The sequence below is a fragment of the Gymnodraco acuticeps genome, unplaced genomic scaffold (genome assembly GCF_902827175.1).
Source record: "Gymnodraco acuticeps unplaced genomic scaffold, fGymAcu1.1, whole genome shotgun sequence".
NCBI lineage: Eukaryota > Metazoa > Chordata > Actinopteri > Perciformes > Bathydraconidae > Gymnodraco > Gymnodraco acuticeps.
Genome location: NW_022992313.1, coordinates 409,804 through 428,914, shown reverse-complemented (window position 1 = coordinate 428,914; position 19,111 = coordinate 409,804). Strand labels below are relative to the sequence as shown.

At 40.6% G+C, this 19,111-nt stretch overlaps 1 protein-coding gene across 2 annotated transcripts in view; it reads right to left on the bottom strand.

Moving 5' to 3' along the window:
• top3b (DNA topoisomerase III beta) overlaps positions 1-19,111 on the bottom strand; it is a 38,128-nt gene that overhangs the window by 9,081 nt on the left and 9,936 nt on the right. Inside the window, exons 3-12 of one of the 2 annotated variants that reach the window (XM_034208379.1) lie at positions 18,884-18,990; positions 18,040-18,114; positions 15,451-15,641; positions 10,651-10,807; positions 10,451-10,564; positions 8,837-8,927; positions 2,610-2,764; positions 1,905-2,010; positions 1,509-1,655; positions 866-1,039 (exon numbers count right to left, since the gene is read on the bottom strand). In XM_034208379.1, coding sequence (XP_034064270.1) covers positions 866-1,039; positions 1,509-1,655; positions 1,905-2,010; positions 2,610-2,764; positions 8,837-8,927; positions 10,451-10,564; positions 10,651-10,807; positions 15,451-15,641; positions 18,040-18,114; positions 18,884-18,990 — 1,317 coding nt within the window. The remainder of the gene's footprint in view (positions 1-865; positions 1,040-1,508; positions 1,656-1,904; positions 2,011-2,609; positions 2,765-8,836; positions 8,928-10,450; positions 10,565-10,650; positions 10,808-15,450; positions 15,642-18,039; positions 18,115-18,883; positions 18,991-19,111) is intronic. The other variant, XM_034208380.1, reaches the window with a different exon arrangement.

Sequence of the window (19,111 nt, the reverse complement as noted above, 5' to 3'; positions counted from 1 at the left end):
TGCTTTCTTTTGCTTGTTAAATCCAAATAAGACTGTTGGAGCTATATACTGCTTTATATTATTGAATAGTTTAACATTTATTTTCTTGTTGTGTGTATACTTAATGTTTTATTAAGTGCTGTTATTTCTATGGCAAGTTTGGGCACTGGGTGATTAGAGCACCTGGTGTGATGGTATATATTGGAGACAGGTGGAGGTGGGAGCAGAGCACAGCTGGTAAAGGTGGAGCTCATTTAAATGACTTTGTATACTGCTGCTGGATATTTTAACCAATACTTCCGATATATACAGTCTGTTATATATCAATGTTTTTATTAGTTAATTTATATTTTGTATAAGCTCATACTCTGAATCAAATAACTACAGCTGTTAGATACATGTAGTGGAGAAAAGTAACAATATTGGCTTTATTGGAAGTATATAATAGCTTGCAATGAAAATAGCCAGCGAAAATACAAGTACCTCAGGACAGTACTTGAGGACAGGCTTAGTTTGTGGCTCAGCTTGCAGGCAGATTAAATTAAGTTAAGTTGTTCTTTGTTTTGGATTGTTACAATAACTATAAACATACATTTGGTATAAGGCAACATTTGTCCACTACAATGTTGATAAGAGTAAGAAAAATATTCCTTTAATGTATACCTTAAATAAATTAGCTTGTTCTGTAGCCCTGAATTAGCAAAACAAATCAATTGATTAATGCCGACTTATTTTAACTTAATTTCTTGAGTGTCTGCAGTGAGTGCTCACGTATAAACCCCAGATGAATGTAGCATGTAGTTACACTGTGACATTTACTCTTAAGAATATGGAAGAAAGATTATATCAACAGCAATTATGTTTAACAGAAAGTGCTGAGATATACCAATGCCATGCTTCTCCATAAGTGTGATGAGTTCAGCCTCGGTCAAGTAGTCGGGGGGGCTGGTCTGTTTTTCCACCAGCTTGATCTCGTCTACCGTGAAAGTGTCACCGCGCTCACAGGCTGGCAGGGCCTCCTCCAGAGGGATGCCCTGCCACGGCATCACAGCGGTGTAACCTGGGAGGAGATCAGCATTACTACCACGTGTGCAGAAATCCATCTCCAAGTTCATCTGCCACATTCCATCTTCCTTCTCAGTAACTACAAAACTGTTTAAACTAGTGATCAGATTTCACAATTTACACTTAAGTCAATCTTCACCAGTTAAGGCATGAATTGGTTGCTAACAGACATCTTGGGCCATGTCCAGTCAACTATGTAAACAGGAAGTCACTATAGCACAACCTCTCATGGGGAGATCAGAGTGTCTCAGTGTGATTGGTAAGTAGTTTAAAAGAAGAGAAGGAGAAACTTCACTCCAATCCTTTATTTACAATGTATGTGTAAATCGTTTAAATTAACTCAAGGTCACCTGTGAAACTTTTAAAGACACCTAAGGTCTGACTTCTACTACAAATGATTTCTGTTGTTTGGAGGCAGAAATGTGAACTCAAGAAACAAGCAATGAGCGAGGCACTGACTTTACCTGCTGAGATCAGAGTCTTGCCACTGCATGAGAAGGCCTCCGAGCCGATGGTAAAGTCGATGGTGGTCTGAAGGTACTTGCAGTCCTGACTGACAGTAGCGATGAAATGCCGAGTGATGTAATCATACAGCCGCCAGCCATCACTTCCTGTGGAATAGCAGAAGAGACAGAACCTGGGTAAGAGTCTGAACCTATGGTCTGAACATGGAGGGGTGTAAAAACATTAAGGTCAGGGGTCGTGTCCGATAATGCCTGAAGGACATACAGCAACACTTGAACACAGAGTGAAAGGCTTCTGGGGGGGGGATGAAATATGACTGCTGTGGCCATAACATTTAAAATATATATATATAACATACATTTGACTTTCACAGCTGACATACAAGGCTCACTCACCCAGCTCCCCTTCGGAGGCAGCCCGCATGGGGGTGATGGGGGGGTGGTCTCCAACATCACTTCCTTTCCTGGGATGGTTCAGTCCAGTTGAAAGCAGAGCCTTCACCTGACAGAGCGGTAACACGTTTTTGTAGAAATCTACATGTATGCATGTCCACCTTTAGGCTTCATATCCAGTTTCCTCCCACAGGTCATACCACTGCGAAACGCCTGAGCTCTGCTAAGTGCCTCCATAATCATCGGTTTGCTTCTTAAAATGTATTTCTCTTAATAGTTATCACTACAATAAACAGTATTTTATTTCATTGTACAGCATTTCATTTGACATTTTGTTCTTATATCATATTATATGTACATGTATGTAGACTCCTGCATTTACTTGGTCACATCCTCTGCACTATTTAAGCTTATTGTATTTATTTACATGTACAGTATATAGTAACTTCATCTGCATTTCTTGATCATTGGACTCCCAACATAATCGATACTGTACTCTCCTCTATTCCAGTCTGTTTCTTCTTGCACTATTTTATTTTAAAATGTGTTTTAATGTTTTATATGTATTATGTTGCAGTGTTGGAGGAGCTTGGGACTTTTCATTGCCCTACACTGTAGCCTACCTATGAATACAAATACAAACGAGGTGTATGTGCACACACACGCTGCTGTGGTTAGCTGAAGGTACGAGTCCTCACTGCTGCTCACCTCCTCCGCCCAGTATGGATTGCTGCTCTGCTGCTTCAGCGCGCCCTTCAGGTCAAAGTTCTCTGGGTAGTGGGTGGTCTCAGTGCGGGGGTAGCTGATGTAGCCCTGTATGTACAGACGCTCTGCTATCTGCATAGTATGCTGGGGACTCATGCCTGAGACATCAAAACATATCACATTAGCTTCTCTTCTCCTCACACCACAGAGCTTTGCTTACTTCATCTCGCTGAGTGCCAGTCTCCTTCAGAATGCTGGTTCACTTGTATCTTGCCTTCAAGACAATTGTTTCTTATACTAAAAGTTTTAAAAAACGATTTAAATATAACATTTTCCGGTAACACTTTATATTAAGGTACACAAATTAACCATCAACTAGTTGTTCATTAACATGCATATTAGCAGTATATTGGCTCTTTATTAGTCATTATAAAACACTTATTAATGCCTTATTCTACATGAGCATATTCTACAAGTAATAAGCCATTAGTTGAGAGTTGTTCCTCAATAACCCTCTAATTAGTGCTGATTTATTGCAAGTAAGGAAGTTGTTGTACATGAGTCTTATATATATAGACATTTTATTTATTGGGATAAACCCCTTGAGATGCACCATCTCGCTCAATATGGGCCTAATAAGGCAGTAGTACCACAAGAATAGTAATTCTCGCATAATAACACTTAACAAATATGATCTATTCTTATGTAACAAGACATGAAACTATAAGTGTTAATTGTGTCTAAATAACTCAAAATGAGGTATTTGCGTTTGAATGTCAGTGGACTGCAAATAAGTAAACAAAGGAGCATGGCTGCTCATTCCCTGGCTCTCAAAAGAGTTTGGCTGGCTGTTTAATCTATGTTCACACTGAGACAGGACAACACAGAGAGAAGAGTACACCTATTGTGTAAGTACATACAAGCAGGTCACACAGTATGATCACAAATACATAAACTCTGTTAAAAATCAGTTTGTATTAAAAAGTACAGGCTGAATTATGTGTTCTCAGCCTTGGAGAGACTTGCCATGTTTTGGTATGTGTCTGAACCTCTCTTCAGTGGTTCATCGATAAAACAGATATTTCAACGTGTGCCTACTTTGTTCATGTACTGTTGAGGTTCATTTCAGTAGTTGTGTGCTCAACCCTGTCTCCTAAAAATTACGTTCCCACAGAACTAAACTGCATTCTCAATTACGTTTAGCTAGAAACATATTTTCTCCCACATTACGTTCGTTATGAACGTATCTCAAATACGTTTATTTTCTACATATCTTCTAGAAACATATTTTCTCCCACGTTACGTTTCTTATGAACGTATCTTAAATACGTTTATTTTCTACATATCTTTGCCATTTATTGTCTTGCTTATAATAATAATGATAGTCATTTATAAATATCATTTTAGAGCACACATTAGAAATCAGTAGGCGAGGCTGTCATTTCGCCAGCTGTTACTCTCATGAGCGAGGCAGAAAATAATAGTTGTAACATGCCAAAAAGCTGCTGTGTCGTTTATTACCTCAAACATTAAAACAAATCCAGAGTTACGTGTTTCTGTACTTCCTCTAAGAAGAAAGGACAGTAACAGAAGAGCTCTGTGCCTTCATGCTTGATCGCCGTTCAAATGACAGCGTTGGTTTCCCCAAAAGTGGGCGGGCTGTAAAGTGACGTAGATTTTACTCTCATCTATTATTCAAAACTATTCTAACGTAAATTACATGCCAGTGTTTTATCTTTTTATTTTAAATCGTATAATGTCGGACTTTTTTTCCCATCTGTGAGGAAAATAAATGGGGCTTAGAGCCTCAAAATACTGAAATCTGTATTTTTTAAAATCTTTTTTTTCTTATTTACTCAACAATAACACACAATTATCCTTGTTTTTATTTATTCGTTTAATTCTATAATCTTGGGCCGTAAATAAAGTCACCGGAAAGTCACCGGAAACAGACGTAGGCCTATAAGGGACATTTTGAGGATACACACAAACCCACTGAACAGATTACCCAAGATCCTCAGCTTGAAGCTCGTTGATTGGATGTTTAGCCGCAATGCATGTTGGGATATGATGTTAATGCGATATGATATCCTAAAAAAAATAATAATAATACTTTATTCAGAGTGTTCTTGCTTTTCTCTTTGGAAGTCATCACATAACGGCATTGTGATACACGGTTTGGCTGCATTAAATATTACACATCTGCCGTAGTTCTCTATTTATAGAGCCCTGATGAGAAGACTTCTAGACAAACAGGAGAACTGCCGCCAAAACTGAATATGTGACGTGGATCATAAATATATCAACAATTAAACAACACCTTGCATTTCTTTTCACAAAATACGTCTCCTTGCAGTATCAATAGTAATTCGGCTGACTTTTATATTTGATCCAATTGGTAGATAGGCTTATATTTACACCATAACGGTGCACAGCTGATAGAAAGGGACTTGTAGTTTTTAAAGATATTACTGATTTTCTTTTAATATAAGAATGTAAATACTGAGTTGAGAGAATAGTCAGGGGATTTGGGTGATGGGAGACACAGCTATGGAATCACAATTTCAATAGTTTACCATTAAATGACGGATATACCTTTCTGTCTGTGATGTTTTACAAATCAGATATTAATGTGTAGAAGTAAAGCATGAGAAATAGTATAGCAATATCCTGTACAATTATGTAAAAACATGAATAAAACTACACATCTTCAGATGTTATACATACATAAGTGTCCTACACTAATAATACAAAGTTATTATTAGTATGCTGTGTGTACCTTGTGTGCACCGCCTAGTGGTTAAAGCACGTTATTGAATTATTTTTGTTGAATAATGTTATTTTTGTTGAATAATGTTATTTGATGAAAAAATTATTAAAAGTACATACTTTCATAGGGGGAAAGTAGAAGGTCAATGATAGAAATATAGAATATAAAAAAAATCAAGAAGATACTGTAAGTGATCTCTACAATAAAACAGTTTAGTGCACGATGTACAAAGATATTAAAATGAGGATGTGCAAAACAGACAAATTAATTAACCTTTATTAACACATTAAAGAATACATTTAGGTTAAGGTCTTCTTTCAAATAAGAAAAAAGCTTTGGGGGTATCTATCTACAGATAAATATTAAGCCTGACAAAGTACTTAACGTCTAATGTATTGCTTTCCTGTAATGTTAACTATGTTGAAGCACTTATTTTAACTGATATTGTACACATTACAAGAGTAATTATACTCTTATGTATGTAGATAGAATAATACATGTGCAGAATATGACAGTTTAATGGTGGAGGTACACACATATTGATAGATAGCTTGTAATGCACTGTTGATGAACCTGTGACCCAAGTGTTTCACTCATTGCATAACTACACCGTAGTTGTGTATATGATATGTCAATAAACCTTTGAGAATCTTGAAAGGGATGTGCAAAATAGCCATAATATACAGTCTTTAATTAACCATTAGTAGAGAATAACGAGTAATTAATATACTTTGTAGAGATCTGCAGATACATGTTTAGTCTTCTCAAGCACCAACTATCAAATATCTCTCCTGATTGTTGGCACTTGACAATCACCTTCCCTGAATTTGACTCAGGTGTAACTAAAGTCTGATTTAAGGGTTGTTTATATTTCACATCATTAATCAGAATCTGCAGAGTTACTAAAGTAAATGTAGTGGAGTAAAAATACCAGGTTAACCTCTGAATTGTAGTGGAGTCGAATATATATTAATGCTGCCCATTATGGATACAAGCGATTTTCACCCATGTAGTAATTACATGTTTTAAATGTGTACACACCAATGTGTTTCCTATCGCCTAAACCTCCAGGGCTGTACACAGTTTAATACTGTCAACTTCTAATTTTTGGAAAAACAAAAACGTCTTTTAAAACTACAATTCCCAGTAGAGACGTGCCATAGAGAACATGTTGCGAAACACAATAGCCAGCGTGTGTAGTTCTGGGGGGGTGTTCAAGTCCAGTTTTGAATAGTCTGCCGTGGTTTCGTTCCATTTCAAAGAGCTTGATGCTCTGCGTAACCTTGGCGCACTGCCACTCCAACATCCAATCCCAGAGCTTGAAGATTAATCACGGGGTTTGTCAACGGGACTGTAGTCCCAAACGATAGCTGGGGATTATGGGTAGTGTTGTGTCTTCGGCCATCCTAAACTGAAATGTTTTCCGGCTATCATATCGCATTAACAACACCACATCTGGCGTCACAGAGATCTTCTGTTACTGTCCTTTCTTCTTAGAGGAAGTTCAGAAACACGTAACTCTGGATTTGTTTTAATGTTTGAGGTGCAATAAACGACACAGCAGCTTTTTGGCATGTTACAACTATTATTTTCTGCCTCGCTCATGAGAGTAACAACTGGCGAAATTACAGCCTCGCCTACTGATTTCTAATGTGTGCTCTAAAATGATATTTATAAATGACTATTATCATTATTATAAGCAAGACAATAAATGGCAAAGATATGTAGAAAATAAACGTATTTGAGATACGTTCATAAGAAACGTAACGTGGGAGAAAATATGTTTCTAGAAGATATGTAGAAAATAAACGTATTTGAGATACGTTCATAACGAACGTAACGTGGGAGAAAATACGTTTCTAGCTAAACGTAATTGAGAATGCAGTTTAGTTCTGTGGGAACGTAATTTTTAGGAGACAGGGTTGGTGTGCTATAATGTATTTACAAAGTGTGAAGAGGAGGTAACTTTAGAATAGGAAACCTGTTCAGGTCAATTACGGCCCGTCCACACAGCGGCGTGCGTTGACGCTTCACCATTCACTTTGAATGGGGTGATGTCACTTTTTGCCGAACTGCATTGTGGGAAGCGACGCGGAGCTTTGCTGGCGTGGCTCGCTGCAAAAGTTGAGCAATGTTCAACTTTTGACGCCTCGGCAGAAGCGTCAGCCAATCGAATCATATGCCAGTACAAGCTCTAGCCAATCAAACCGCTGCTTGTGTGTCAGGGGCGGGAGATTCATGTGATTGGTTGTTGGTGGAGTTTCAGACACGCCCGCCGGCAAGCTTCAACGCACGGCGCTGTGTGGCCGTTAGAGTCAAACTACTAGCTTATTGGTTATGAACAAGACTTCACTTTAAAATAGGGAACAGGTTCTTCGATATGAATATCTAATTTTGAGTTATTTAGACACAATTAACACTTATCGTTTCATGTCTTGTTACATAAGAATAAATCATATTTGTTAAGTGTTATTATGGGAGAATTACTATTCTTGTAGTACTACTGCCTTATTAGGCCCATATTGAGCAGAGCATATTAAGACCAAAGCTCATGTACAACAACTTCCTTACTTGCAACAAATCAGCACTAATTAGAGGGTTATTGAGGAAAATCTCTCAACTAATGGCTTATTACTTATAGAATATGGTCATGTAGAATAAGGCATTAATAAGTGTTTTATAATGACTAATAAAGAGCCAATATACTGCTAATATGCATGTTAATTAACAACTAGTTGATTTGTGTACCTTAATATATAGTGTTACCCAATTTCCTTATCCAAGAAGATTATGGCATATGTGAGTTCTTTGTGTTCAAGTTCTGAGTTAATCCTCCCATTTGTCCATCAACTTTTATTGAAAATAAACCTAAAAGGGCATCGCCTATATTTCACGCGCAAGGATAACACCTAAATATTGAATACCCCATATGTTTATTGATATAGTGAACACAATGATTTGTAAATAATAGATTTCATGGGAGGATTAACTCAGTAAATCAGTTCTATAAGATTCAATAAGATACTGTAGGCTATTTACCTGCCTAATGTAGTAGTATCATTTGATTTATATTGGGTACTGTATATGAAAATGCAAATGCAGATCCAACTGTTCCGATTGCATTAAAAGTTTTAAAAAAGGAATTAAATCTTATGCAGTGATTTTTATAGTATAACAATTTTACTAATATTACATTTAAGAATATTCTGCCTTGCTTACAGTTTTGTGTTGTAACGCATGTATCAAGATATGTATTGTGATCCCAAATTCTTGCAAATACAGAGCCCTTCTACATATTTTCCCCGAATTTTGAATAGAAAGTCCTACTATTTTGAAGAAAGATTAATATTCTATATTATATTACTCATTACTAAAAAACAAACCAACAATAATTAGTCATCTTCCTCTGTGCAATAGAGTTACATTTCTGTTGAAAAGCGATTCCCACCAAAGAGCATACCTAAGGAGGAGCTGGCCACTTTCAACATCTCCACTGTGTTCAGGGCCTGGGGCCTCTGCTTCACCTTCTCCTTCTTACTCACCGACTCCACCTGTATGAAGAGGGGCATTACACAGCGCACATCAGGGATCCATTAAGTTCAGCTGCAATTCTGGCTGACCTTGAAGAATCCATAAGGGAAAATAATCAAGCATGTGTAGCACTGCAGATTATCTTGTGAAGTTGGGCCAGTTGAAGTTTCCCTGAAATGTGTTGATTTCCAATACAGGAACAATTCTATAATATACTATTAAAATGTCCTAATGCCAAGTTCACAATTACAGAACCCCTAAAGGTTCAAGGGAACAAAAAGTATCTTGTGCGCACGGTAGGGCTGCTCAATTAATTGTATTTTAATCGCAATTACGATTTTGGCTTGCAACGATTATGAAAAAAACATCTAAATAAAACGATTTTTTTTAATTTATTTTTTTTAATTTTATTGGTTTTTCAGTTGAATTATTCTTGAAGTTCAGGGTAATAAACTGTTAAAAACATACTGTTCACATTTTTTTTCAATAAATGGATGTTTTCAAAGTAAATGGATAATCGTTTTTAATAATCGTGATATCAATTATTGACCCAAATAATCGGGATTCTGATTTTTGCAATAATCGAGCAGCTCTAGCACACGGTATACTTTCTCGTGCGCACAAGATACTTTCTTATGGTTAGACATATCGAACTGCCCAATTATTACGCCATATTATTAGTTGTATGAAGAAGATGTCCGGTCGTCCGGTCGCCAGGGCGTGTGTGTGTGTGTGGGCATTTGTTTTCAGAAGATATTATGATAGTGTTGTTCGTTCCGGTGCACTCCGACAGGACTAAGCACTACATTGAGATTAAGATTAAACAAATGTATTTCACTTGGGAATACACATAGACCTATGGAGTTAGCCAGATGTGTGTAAATTACTGTTCATGGTCATTTCCACACACACACACACACACACACACACGCACACACACACACACACACACACCATAAAAAGAGTAATAGGGGCATCATCGGGCAGTTCGCAGTGTGTAGAGGTGTGTGTGTGTGTGGTATAAACGTAGCAGCCTCGATCTCTATTCAGCGGTTCTAATGAAGGTAAACACAGTGAAGGCGGTGCGTAAAAGACACAACTCTCTGCGCAGATAGCTGATACAGTGAGAGTCACGGACATGAATTCATAGCTCAAGGCAGACTGGTTTAGACCCTCCTGTTTTGCGAATCCTGTGCTTAAACAAATAGATCTACACCTCTGGCCGAAATGTCCCTAAAATGGAGTCCGAGTTTGAAATATATCTCAAATGTATGCACTACCATTTCCCCACATAAACATAACAGTCTGCAATGAAACGGTTGTCTCCCGTGTGCTCATCTTCCTACTTAGCGCACCGGTAACTTGGAGATACTTTTTTTTTTCCTAGGACCTTTAGGGGATCCGTACACAATAAACAACTTTCAAGTCTTTAAAATGCAATAGTGTTGAAGACTATAAAAGATGATACTGCATGCATCCAGCTTCTTAACGGCTTAAATCATATTTTTACAAGACTTTAGATAAATAATTAACTTTCTCCTACCTGAGCCACCCGGGATGTCTTAGCCAGGTTGACGAACATCTGACCCACCTCCCTGTCGAAGACCCTGACCCTGCTCCAGTCCAATGTCAGAGGGCTGTCCTTTCCTTTGAACACCTGACAGAAACACAGCATGCCTGTCAGTATAGCGGAGGAGGACGAGACTGATGCCGCTGTGTAATGCGGGGAAATCTGAACTTTACCTTTGCCTGAATGACCCAGTAAGTCTCTGGTTTAAAAGACTGGATCTTATCATGGCGTTCCACGCAGAAGCCCAGTGTTGGGGTCTGGCATGGTCCAAATGAAATCAAGGTGGAGTCGAGATTGCCGTACTTACCCTGGAAATACTTGGTCTGGAACCTGAAAAATATTCAACCAACAAAGGACAGGCTTAGATTACTTTTGATATTACCTAAGATCATAAACAAACTCTTGGAAGGAGATCTAAAGCAACACTATGGATCAACCGAAATATCAGAATCTAAATCTGATTACATTTTTATAATCATTTCCTTTTAATCTGTTTTTAGACTACATAAAACTATAGTTTAGATCAGTGGTTCTCTACTGGTCAGGCCTCGGGACCCACTTTTTCCTTTGTCAATAAATCGCGACCTGAAGTTTTTAACCACTCAAATCTATTCAACAAGAAATCGTGCTGTAGCTAATATATATATACGCTTTTCAGCAAATATTATTAATTAAAGTGAAGTACAGTGCATATATTAGGGATGTAACGATATATCGAATATCGCGGTAAATAAATGTCTCAATACCGTCGTGAGACTGACAAAATGTACCGCAATCTTTTTAATTAAAAAAAAATATTTATTTTTATTTTTTTAAACCTTTATTCAACCAGATGGTCCCATTGAGATCATCGATCTGTTTTTCAAGGGAGACCTGTCCAACATGGCAGCAAGTAGGTTACAACATGAACATAAAACAACAGAACACAAAAGGACATGGTATTTACAGGGCTACATGTACATACCTAGAGACATTGACAAGTACCAACAGTATATTTATATCTCGCCCTGTCAATAAGCTTCACCTTCTTGGCAAGAACTGTATTGTTTTTGAAGTGGTGGAGAGACAATGCACAGTTTGACCCACTGCTGTCACCCATGGCCAAAGCATATCTCTCTGTCCCAGCAACATCAGTACCAAGCAAGAGAGTTTTTTCCACAGCAGGGGATTTTGTAAACACCCAAACATCCCAGCTTCTACCTGGAAATGTGGACATGCTCATATTCCTAAAAGATAACCTTGATGACGCTGAGTGAGTGAGTTAGAGTTGAGTTACTTGAAAAACTAAAGTGAAACTTGATTTATTCTATTGCAGGGTCTGATTATTATATTGTTGACACTTTAAAACACTACTACCCTATAAAATGCTGTACAAATCAGATTTATCATTTAATAAAGAAAACAAATTCAAGTAAAAAAAAAAAATTCACATTTGTTTTCCTTTATTTTTCAATATCACAATAAATATCGTACCGTGAGTTTTTGGTATCGTTACATCCCTAGCATATATCCCTTATATCCCTTCACAGAACTAAAGCATGCTTTTAAATAAGGTTTAATGAGATGATGGAATCAAAGCTGAACTGTATAACATAAAAAGGCCCACATGCTGAAAACCCCACCCCAGAAGGGGGTCTGAGGGGATTGTCCCCCAGGAGATTTTTAGAAATACTAACATATAAACTACGCATTCTACACTCTGAGAAGAAAATAAATAAATGTATTACTACTCAACATATTAATAATATGTTATGCCATTGTTTGTTTTTCACTTTGTGCTGACAGCTGAACTTGCTGCTCCACACAGAGAGAAGAGTAAAGAGGAGATAGTCTGTGTGACTTACTTTAAATTGTGGGTAAGGGTAGATAGCCCCCATTGTTCTGTGACCTGTGAATCATCAAACCGGGGGTCATATTTCATTATGTGTTCATTTGTATCTGAAGTTGTACCCATGGATGTATAAAGAATAGTTCTACCGCAAAGTTATTCTCCGTGGGGACTTCCGGCAACAATCTTGATTCTGATTGGCCAGAAGACTCGAACAAACATCAGCAAAGATGTTTTATTGAGAAGATGATCACTACGTGACAGAAGAAGTTCTTTCTTCACTCACATCTGCGACCCACTCGAAACGGGTCCGCGACCCACCAGTTGAGAACCACTGGTTTAGATGATGTCATGTCATGTAGATTATGTTTTCCCATAATGGGATGGAAGGTAATTCTAGGAACAACAGAAGTGTTGGGGGTGACAGGCAGCAGTGAGATGTGTGTGTCTGGGCAGCAGTGAGATGTGTGTGTCTGGGCAGCAGTGAGATGTGTGTGTCTGAACAGCAGTGAGATGTGTGTCTGGACAGCAGTGATGTGTGTGTCTGGACAGCAGTGATGTGTGTGTCTGGGCAGCAGTGAGATGTGTGTGTCTGGGCAGCAGTGAGATGTGTGTGTCTGAACAGCAGTGATGTGTGTGTCTGGACAGCAGTGATGTGTGTGTCTGGACAGCAGTGATGTGTGTGTCTGGGCAGCAGTGAGATGTGTGTGTCTGGGCAGCAGTGAGATGTGTGTGTCTGGGCAGCAGTGAGATGTGTGTGTCTGGGCAGCAGTGAGATGTGTGTGTCTGGGCAGCAGTGATGTGTGTGTGTCTGGGCAGCAGTGAGATGTGTGTGTCTGGGCAGCAGTGAGATGTGTGTGTCTGAACAGCAGTGAGATGTGTGTGTCTGGGCAGCAGTGAGATGTGTGTGTGTCTGGACAGCAGTGAGATGTGTGTCTGGGCAGCAGTGATGTGTGTGTGTCTGAACAGCAGTGAGATGTGTGTGTCTGGGCAGCAGTGAGATGTGTGTGTCTGGGCAGCAGTGAGATGTGTGTCTGGGCAGCAGTGAGATGTGTGTGTCTGGGCAGCAGTGAGATGTGTGTGTCTGGGCAGCAGTGAGATGTGTGTGTCTGGGCAGCAGTGAGATGTGTGTGTCTGGGCAGCAGTGATGTGTGTGTCTGGACAGCAGTGATGTGTGTGTCTGGACAGCAGTGATGTGTGTGTCTGGGCAGCAGTGAGATGTGTGTGTCTGGGCAGCAGTGAGATGTGTGTGTCTGGGCAGCAGTGAGATGTGTGTGTCTGGGCAGCAGTGATGTGTGTGTGTCTGGGCAGCAGTGAGATGTGTGTGTCTGGGCAGCAGTGAGATGTGTGTGTCTGAACAGCAGTGAGATGTGTGTGTCTGGGCAGCAGTGAGATGTGTGTCTGGGCAGCAGTGATGTGTGTGTGTCTGAACAGCAGTGAGATGTGTGTGTCTGGGCAGCAGTGAGATGTGTGTGTCTGGGCAGCAGTGAGATGTGTGTGTCTGGGCAGCAGTGAGATGTGTGTCTGAACAGCAGTGAGATGTGTGTGTCTGGACAGCAGTGAGATGTGTGTGTCTGGGCAGCAGTGAGATGTGTGTGTCTGAGCAGCAGTGAGATGTGTGTGTCTGGGCAGCAGTGAGATGTGTGTGTCTGGGCAGCAGTGAGATGTGTGTGTCTGGGCAGCAGTGAGATGTGTGTGTCTGGACAGCAGTGAGATGTGTGTGTCTGGGCAGCAGTGAGATGTGTGTGTCTGAACAGCAGTGAGATGTGTGTGTCTGGGCAGCAGTGAGATGTGTGTGTCTGGGCAGCAGTGAGATGTGTGTGTCTGGGCAGCAGTGAGATGTGTGTGTCTGGGCAGCAGTGAGATGTGTGTCTGGGCAGCAGTGAGATGTGTGTGTCTGGGCAGCAGTGAGATGTGTGTCTGGGCAGCAGTGAGATGTGTGTGTCTGGGCAGCAGTGAGATGTGTGTCTGGGCAGCAGTGAGATGTGTGTGTCTGGACAGCAGTGAGATGTGTGTGTCTGGACAGCAGTGAGATGTGTGTGTCTGGACAGCAGTGAGATGTGTGTGTCTGGGCAGCAGTGAGATGTGTGTGTCTGGGCAGCAGTGAGATGTGTGTGTCTGAGCAGCAGTGAGATGTGTGTGTCTGAACAGCAGTGAGATGTGTGTGTCTGAACAGCAGTGAGATGTGTGTGTCTGAACAGCAGTGAGATGTGTGTGTCTGAACAGCAGTGAGATGTGTGTGTCTGAACAGCAGTGAGATGTGTGTGTATGGAACAGCAGTGAGATGTGTGTGTCTGGAACAGCAGTGAGATGTGTGTGTCTGGGACAGCAGTGAGATGGTGTTGTCTGGGACAGCAGTGAGATGTGTGTGTCTGGGCAGCAGTGAGATGTGTGTCTGGGCAGCAGTGAGATGTGTGTGTCTGGGCAGCAGTGAGATGTGTGTCTGGGCAGCAGTGAGATGTGTGTCTGGACAGCAGTGAGATGTGTGTGTCTGGACAGCAGTGAGATGTGTGTGTCTGGACAGCAGTGAGAGGTGTGTGTCTGGACAGCAGTGAGATGTGTGTGTCTGGACAGCAGTGAGATGTGTGTCTGGACAGCAGTGAGATGTGTGTGTCTGGACAGCAGTGAGATGTGTGTGTCTGGACAGCAGTGAGATGTGTGTCTGGGCAGCAGTGAGATGTGTGTGTCTGGACAGCAGTGAGATGTGTGTGTCTGGACAGCAGTGAGATGTGTGTGTCTGGACAGCAGTGAGATGTGTGTGTCTGGACAGCAGTGAGATGTGTGTCTGGACAGCAGTGAGATGTGTGTGTCTGGACAGCAGTGAGATGTGTGTCTGGACAGCAGTGAGATGTGTGTGTCTGGGCAGCAGTGAGATGTGTGTGTCTGGACAGCAGTGAGATGTGTGTGTCTGGACAGCAGTGAGATGTGTGTGTCTGGACAGCAGTGAGATGTGTGTCTGGACAGCAGTGAGATGTGTGTGTCTGGGCAGCAGTGAGATGTGTGTGTCTGGACAGCAGTGAGATGTGTGTGTCTGGACAGCAGTGAGATGTGTGTGTCTGGACAGCAGTGAGATGTGTGTCTGGACAGCAGTGAGATGTGTGTGTCTGGACAGCAGTGAGATGTGTGTGTCTGGGCAGCAGTGTACCGGGTGAAGGCGCAGCCGATGCGCAGGTCCAGCTCCTGACGTGCGTCCACTGACAGGGCTTCATTGCGGTTGGGCTCTCCCAGGTGATCCATGGCATTCCAGATGTCAGTGTCCGTGATGGAGCTGAATTTGGCTCGGTAAACACTCTGCTCCCTAACTCGGTTCATCACTGGCTGGATGGCATCCAGTACCTGTAAGGCAAGAGAAACAGTGACAGAACAGTCAAAAGCTAAATAACCAACTATAGCATAGTTCAGTAACAGGCGGACCGCGGTCCGGATCCAGACCCGGACCTATAATCAGGGCTGCACATAACTTGTACACAGGTGCGGCAAAAATATGAGATGCGTAACGTCACTTTTGTCACTGCGCACCTTTGCGTACCTGATGGGTCATCAAAACAAAAACACATATTTCGTCTACACGTGTTTCTTGTCAACACTCAGTGGAGTAACCTATTATGTCCAAAAAACTCAAATACATTAAGCAGCCACTTTGGCGTTTTGCTCCCTGTTAACAATCTTTGGTCGTTCTTGGACTGATTGAACTGGTGCTGGCCGAGCCGCACAGGCCATAACCGACGGACTGGTGAAGCTTTACAGGAGGCAGGCTTGGATCACTGGATGGCAGAGTTGGTCGCCGTGTGCACAGACAGGGCTTCTTGTAACGTCGGTATGAACAACAGAATTGTACCAAAACTACGCCAACTGGCTGCGGAGGGAGACTCCCCTGTGCACACTCTGTGCCCCGTGCACACACTGGAGAACTGCGTAAAATCAGCTGATCACAACGTTCCTTAATGTGAGACTTTTAATTGATCTGTGGTCAAGCTGCTGCAGTTTTATTTACAACAAGGTGGCGCAAAACACACAGCTGCAATCTTACTCGGGGTGTTAATGGAAGAGTTTGAAATCAGACCGAGGTGCAAGAAGTACTCAGCCCTTGTGTAGCAATACTCTGTTACAGTAAAAGTCCTACATTCACAATGTTCCTCAAGTGAAAGTAGAAAAGTATTCTCATCAAAATATAGTGAAAGTAGCGACAGTAAAAGTAGTCGTTGTGCAGATTGGTTTATTTCAGAATAATATATATGATATGTTTTATAATGATTGATCATGAAAGTGTTCTCAAAGCTGGTAAAGGTGCAGCTAGTTTGAATGACTTTGTATACTGCAGGGTAGCTGGTGGATTTACTCCAGGTGGAACTAAAGTCTGATTCAACACTTGATTAGATTTCACATCATTCATCCACATCTGTGAAGTAACTAAAGGGATTAATACATGTAGTGGAGGAAAAGTACACCATTTACCTCTGAACTGTAGTGGAGTAGAAGTACACAGTAGCATAAAATAGAAATACTCAAGTAAAGTACAAGTATCTCAAAATGTTACCTAAGTACAGTACTTGAATAAGTGTACTTAGTTACTTCCCACATCTGAAATCAGATATGACTTCAAGTCATGTCATTTCTTAGTATTTGATCCTTCAACTTGGCCTCAGGAAATGCAAGGACTTTTTTCAGCAACAAGTTTGGAGAAAGCAAATGGGAGGCTTAAACAGGGACAGGGAGGAAGACTGCAGTATCTTCATCATCTACCATGCAAGAAGTGGAAATAGAGGACAGTGAGGAAGACTGTTGCATATTCAAAGTATTTACTGTATATCTGTAGTTCAATGTTCATTGACAATAAATATTGTTGTTTATGAATTGTACTTTCTTTATTTGATTGGCAGTCAGTTGTTGATTACATGCAGACGTTGATAAAGCTACAGGCTACTTCAATATATATCACACTAATTCATGAAGCAAGTTAGACATTTTGATGTTCCGGACCTTTGCATGGGGACATTTTCTCTAACTGGACCTCGTTGAATTTTAGTTGAAGACCCCTGAACTATAAGAATCAATCAATTTGGATTATTAGAATGAGTTCAGATACTCTTCTAAGCTGCAATAAATCAAACCTGTGTCAAAAAAGAAGCAGCATCAGCGATGAATTGATTAAGCGTGAAGAGGTGGATCACACATCACTTTGTACTGGAGAAAATGTCCCCGTGGAATGGGGAGCGTAATGTAGATTTTAAACTGTAGATTTAGTTGGAGTGAAAAGAATACTCAGTATTAAAACATATGATATATTCAGTTAGCAGTCAATATAAGTATGATGTCAGCCCACTAACTGCATCAGATGTGGCCAAACTGAGCGCTGAGGAATACGTGTTCCTGCATGTGAGGACATTCTGATCATCTGCAGTGCAGTTTAACCCAATGAGACTACAAGTGCTACTTAAGTGCACTGACGAGCAAAATGTCATCTCTTCCTTTTGACTAAGCAGACTCCTTTTCAGCAAAAGAAAATGAGCTGAACCCAAAAAGCAGCACTGCTTCCTTTGACCTAGGATTAGGCATGTTGTGAGCCATGCTGTCTGAACTATTTGTATATCGAGATCAAATAACAACGGCAGTACAACCAAAATAATGTTTTTAATACCTAGTGAAAAGAGCCAAGGATTGGATGTCCTTTTATACATAACATCTTCAGATAATGCTCGCATTAATAGCAGGTTTGAATTCGGCCCTGAATTACCTCAAAGCAGATGTTCTCGCCTTCTTTATCACAGTCCAACCATAGAACCACGTAGTCACAGCCTCTCGCTTCAACCTGACATGACACCAGAAATGTGGGGTAAGCACCACAAATATAATCCATGAAACACAATGACATCCAGGGCCCAGGAGTTCAAAACTTTTAATCCCCATCTGATCAGATCAGATTTGGATTTTGGGGAGTTCAAAACCAAAAAACAGGATTAGGATCACTTTGATATCCGATCAGATCAGGAAATCCAATCCAAGCTTTAATCTGGATCAAATCTTCAAAACGGGTAGTTCAAACCGACAACACAGGATTGGGATCAGTTTGATCCCAAACAACTGGATTATCCTGATCCCACCAGAGGGTGGGTTTCCAGAGCAACATGTACTGTACCATTTATTTAAAAATATGTTTCAATATAAATAAGATGACAAAGTTTGTTAAAATATCTTCAACAAAAAAAAAGTCCATCATCTGTCATCACCTTTCAAAAGTAATTGCGGACAATAGATGTCTCTGCAATGTGGTCTCTTGTCTTCCTTGTATTATTTTTCATATCCACTAGATGGCGCTCAGTAGGATTAAAGCACTGATATTCAGGATCTAGTCATCTTGAAAAGTCGTAATCTGGATCAGGGTCATCCTATCCTGAATTGCTTTGAACTCCAGGGACAGAATCTGTCCGATTTGTCTGATCCTGGATCACAACAAATGGGATTTCAAAATCTGATCGGTTCTGATTGAGATTAAAAGTGTTGAACTCCTGGGCCCTGGTGATTCATAAGAATGCTGTGAGCTCCAATGTCTTCTGAAAATCCATATCTGAGTCACTTACCTGGAGGAACTTGACCATGTTGAGTTTAGGGTTGGCCTCCTTCTTTTCTGTCGGAGCTTTGCTAAAGAGTTCTGCAGGGTCCACCTTGTCCCAGTTGTTGTACTTCCCTAAAAAAACAACAACAAAGTCTAAACTGTAAGAAAGACAATAAATGGGAGCTAAATAGGTTGAAACACATAAAACGATACGATTAATACTTTATTGTCAGATCAAGTCTGACATTTGTCA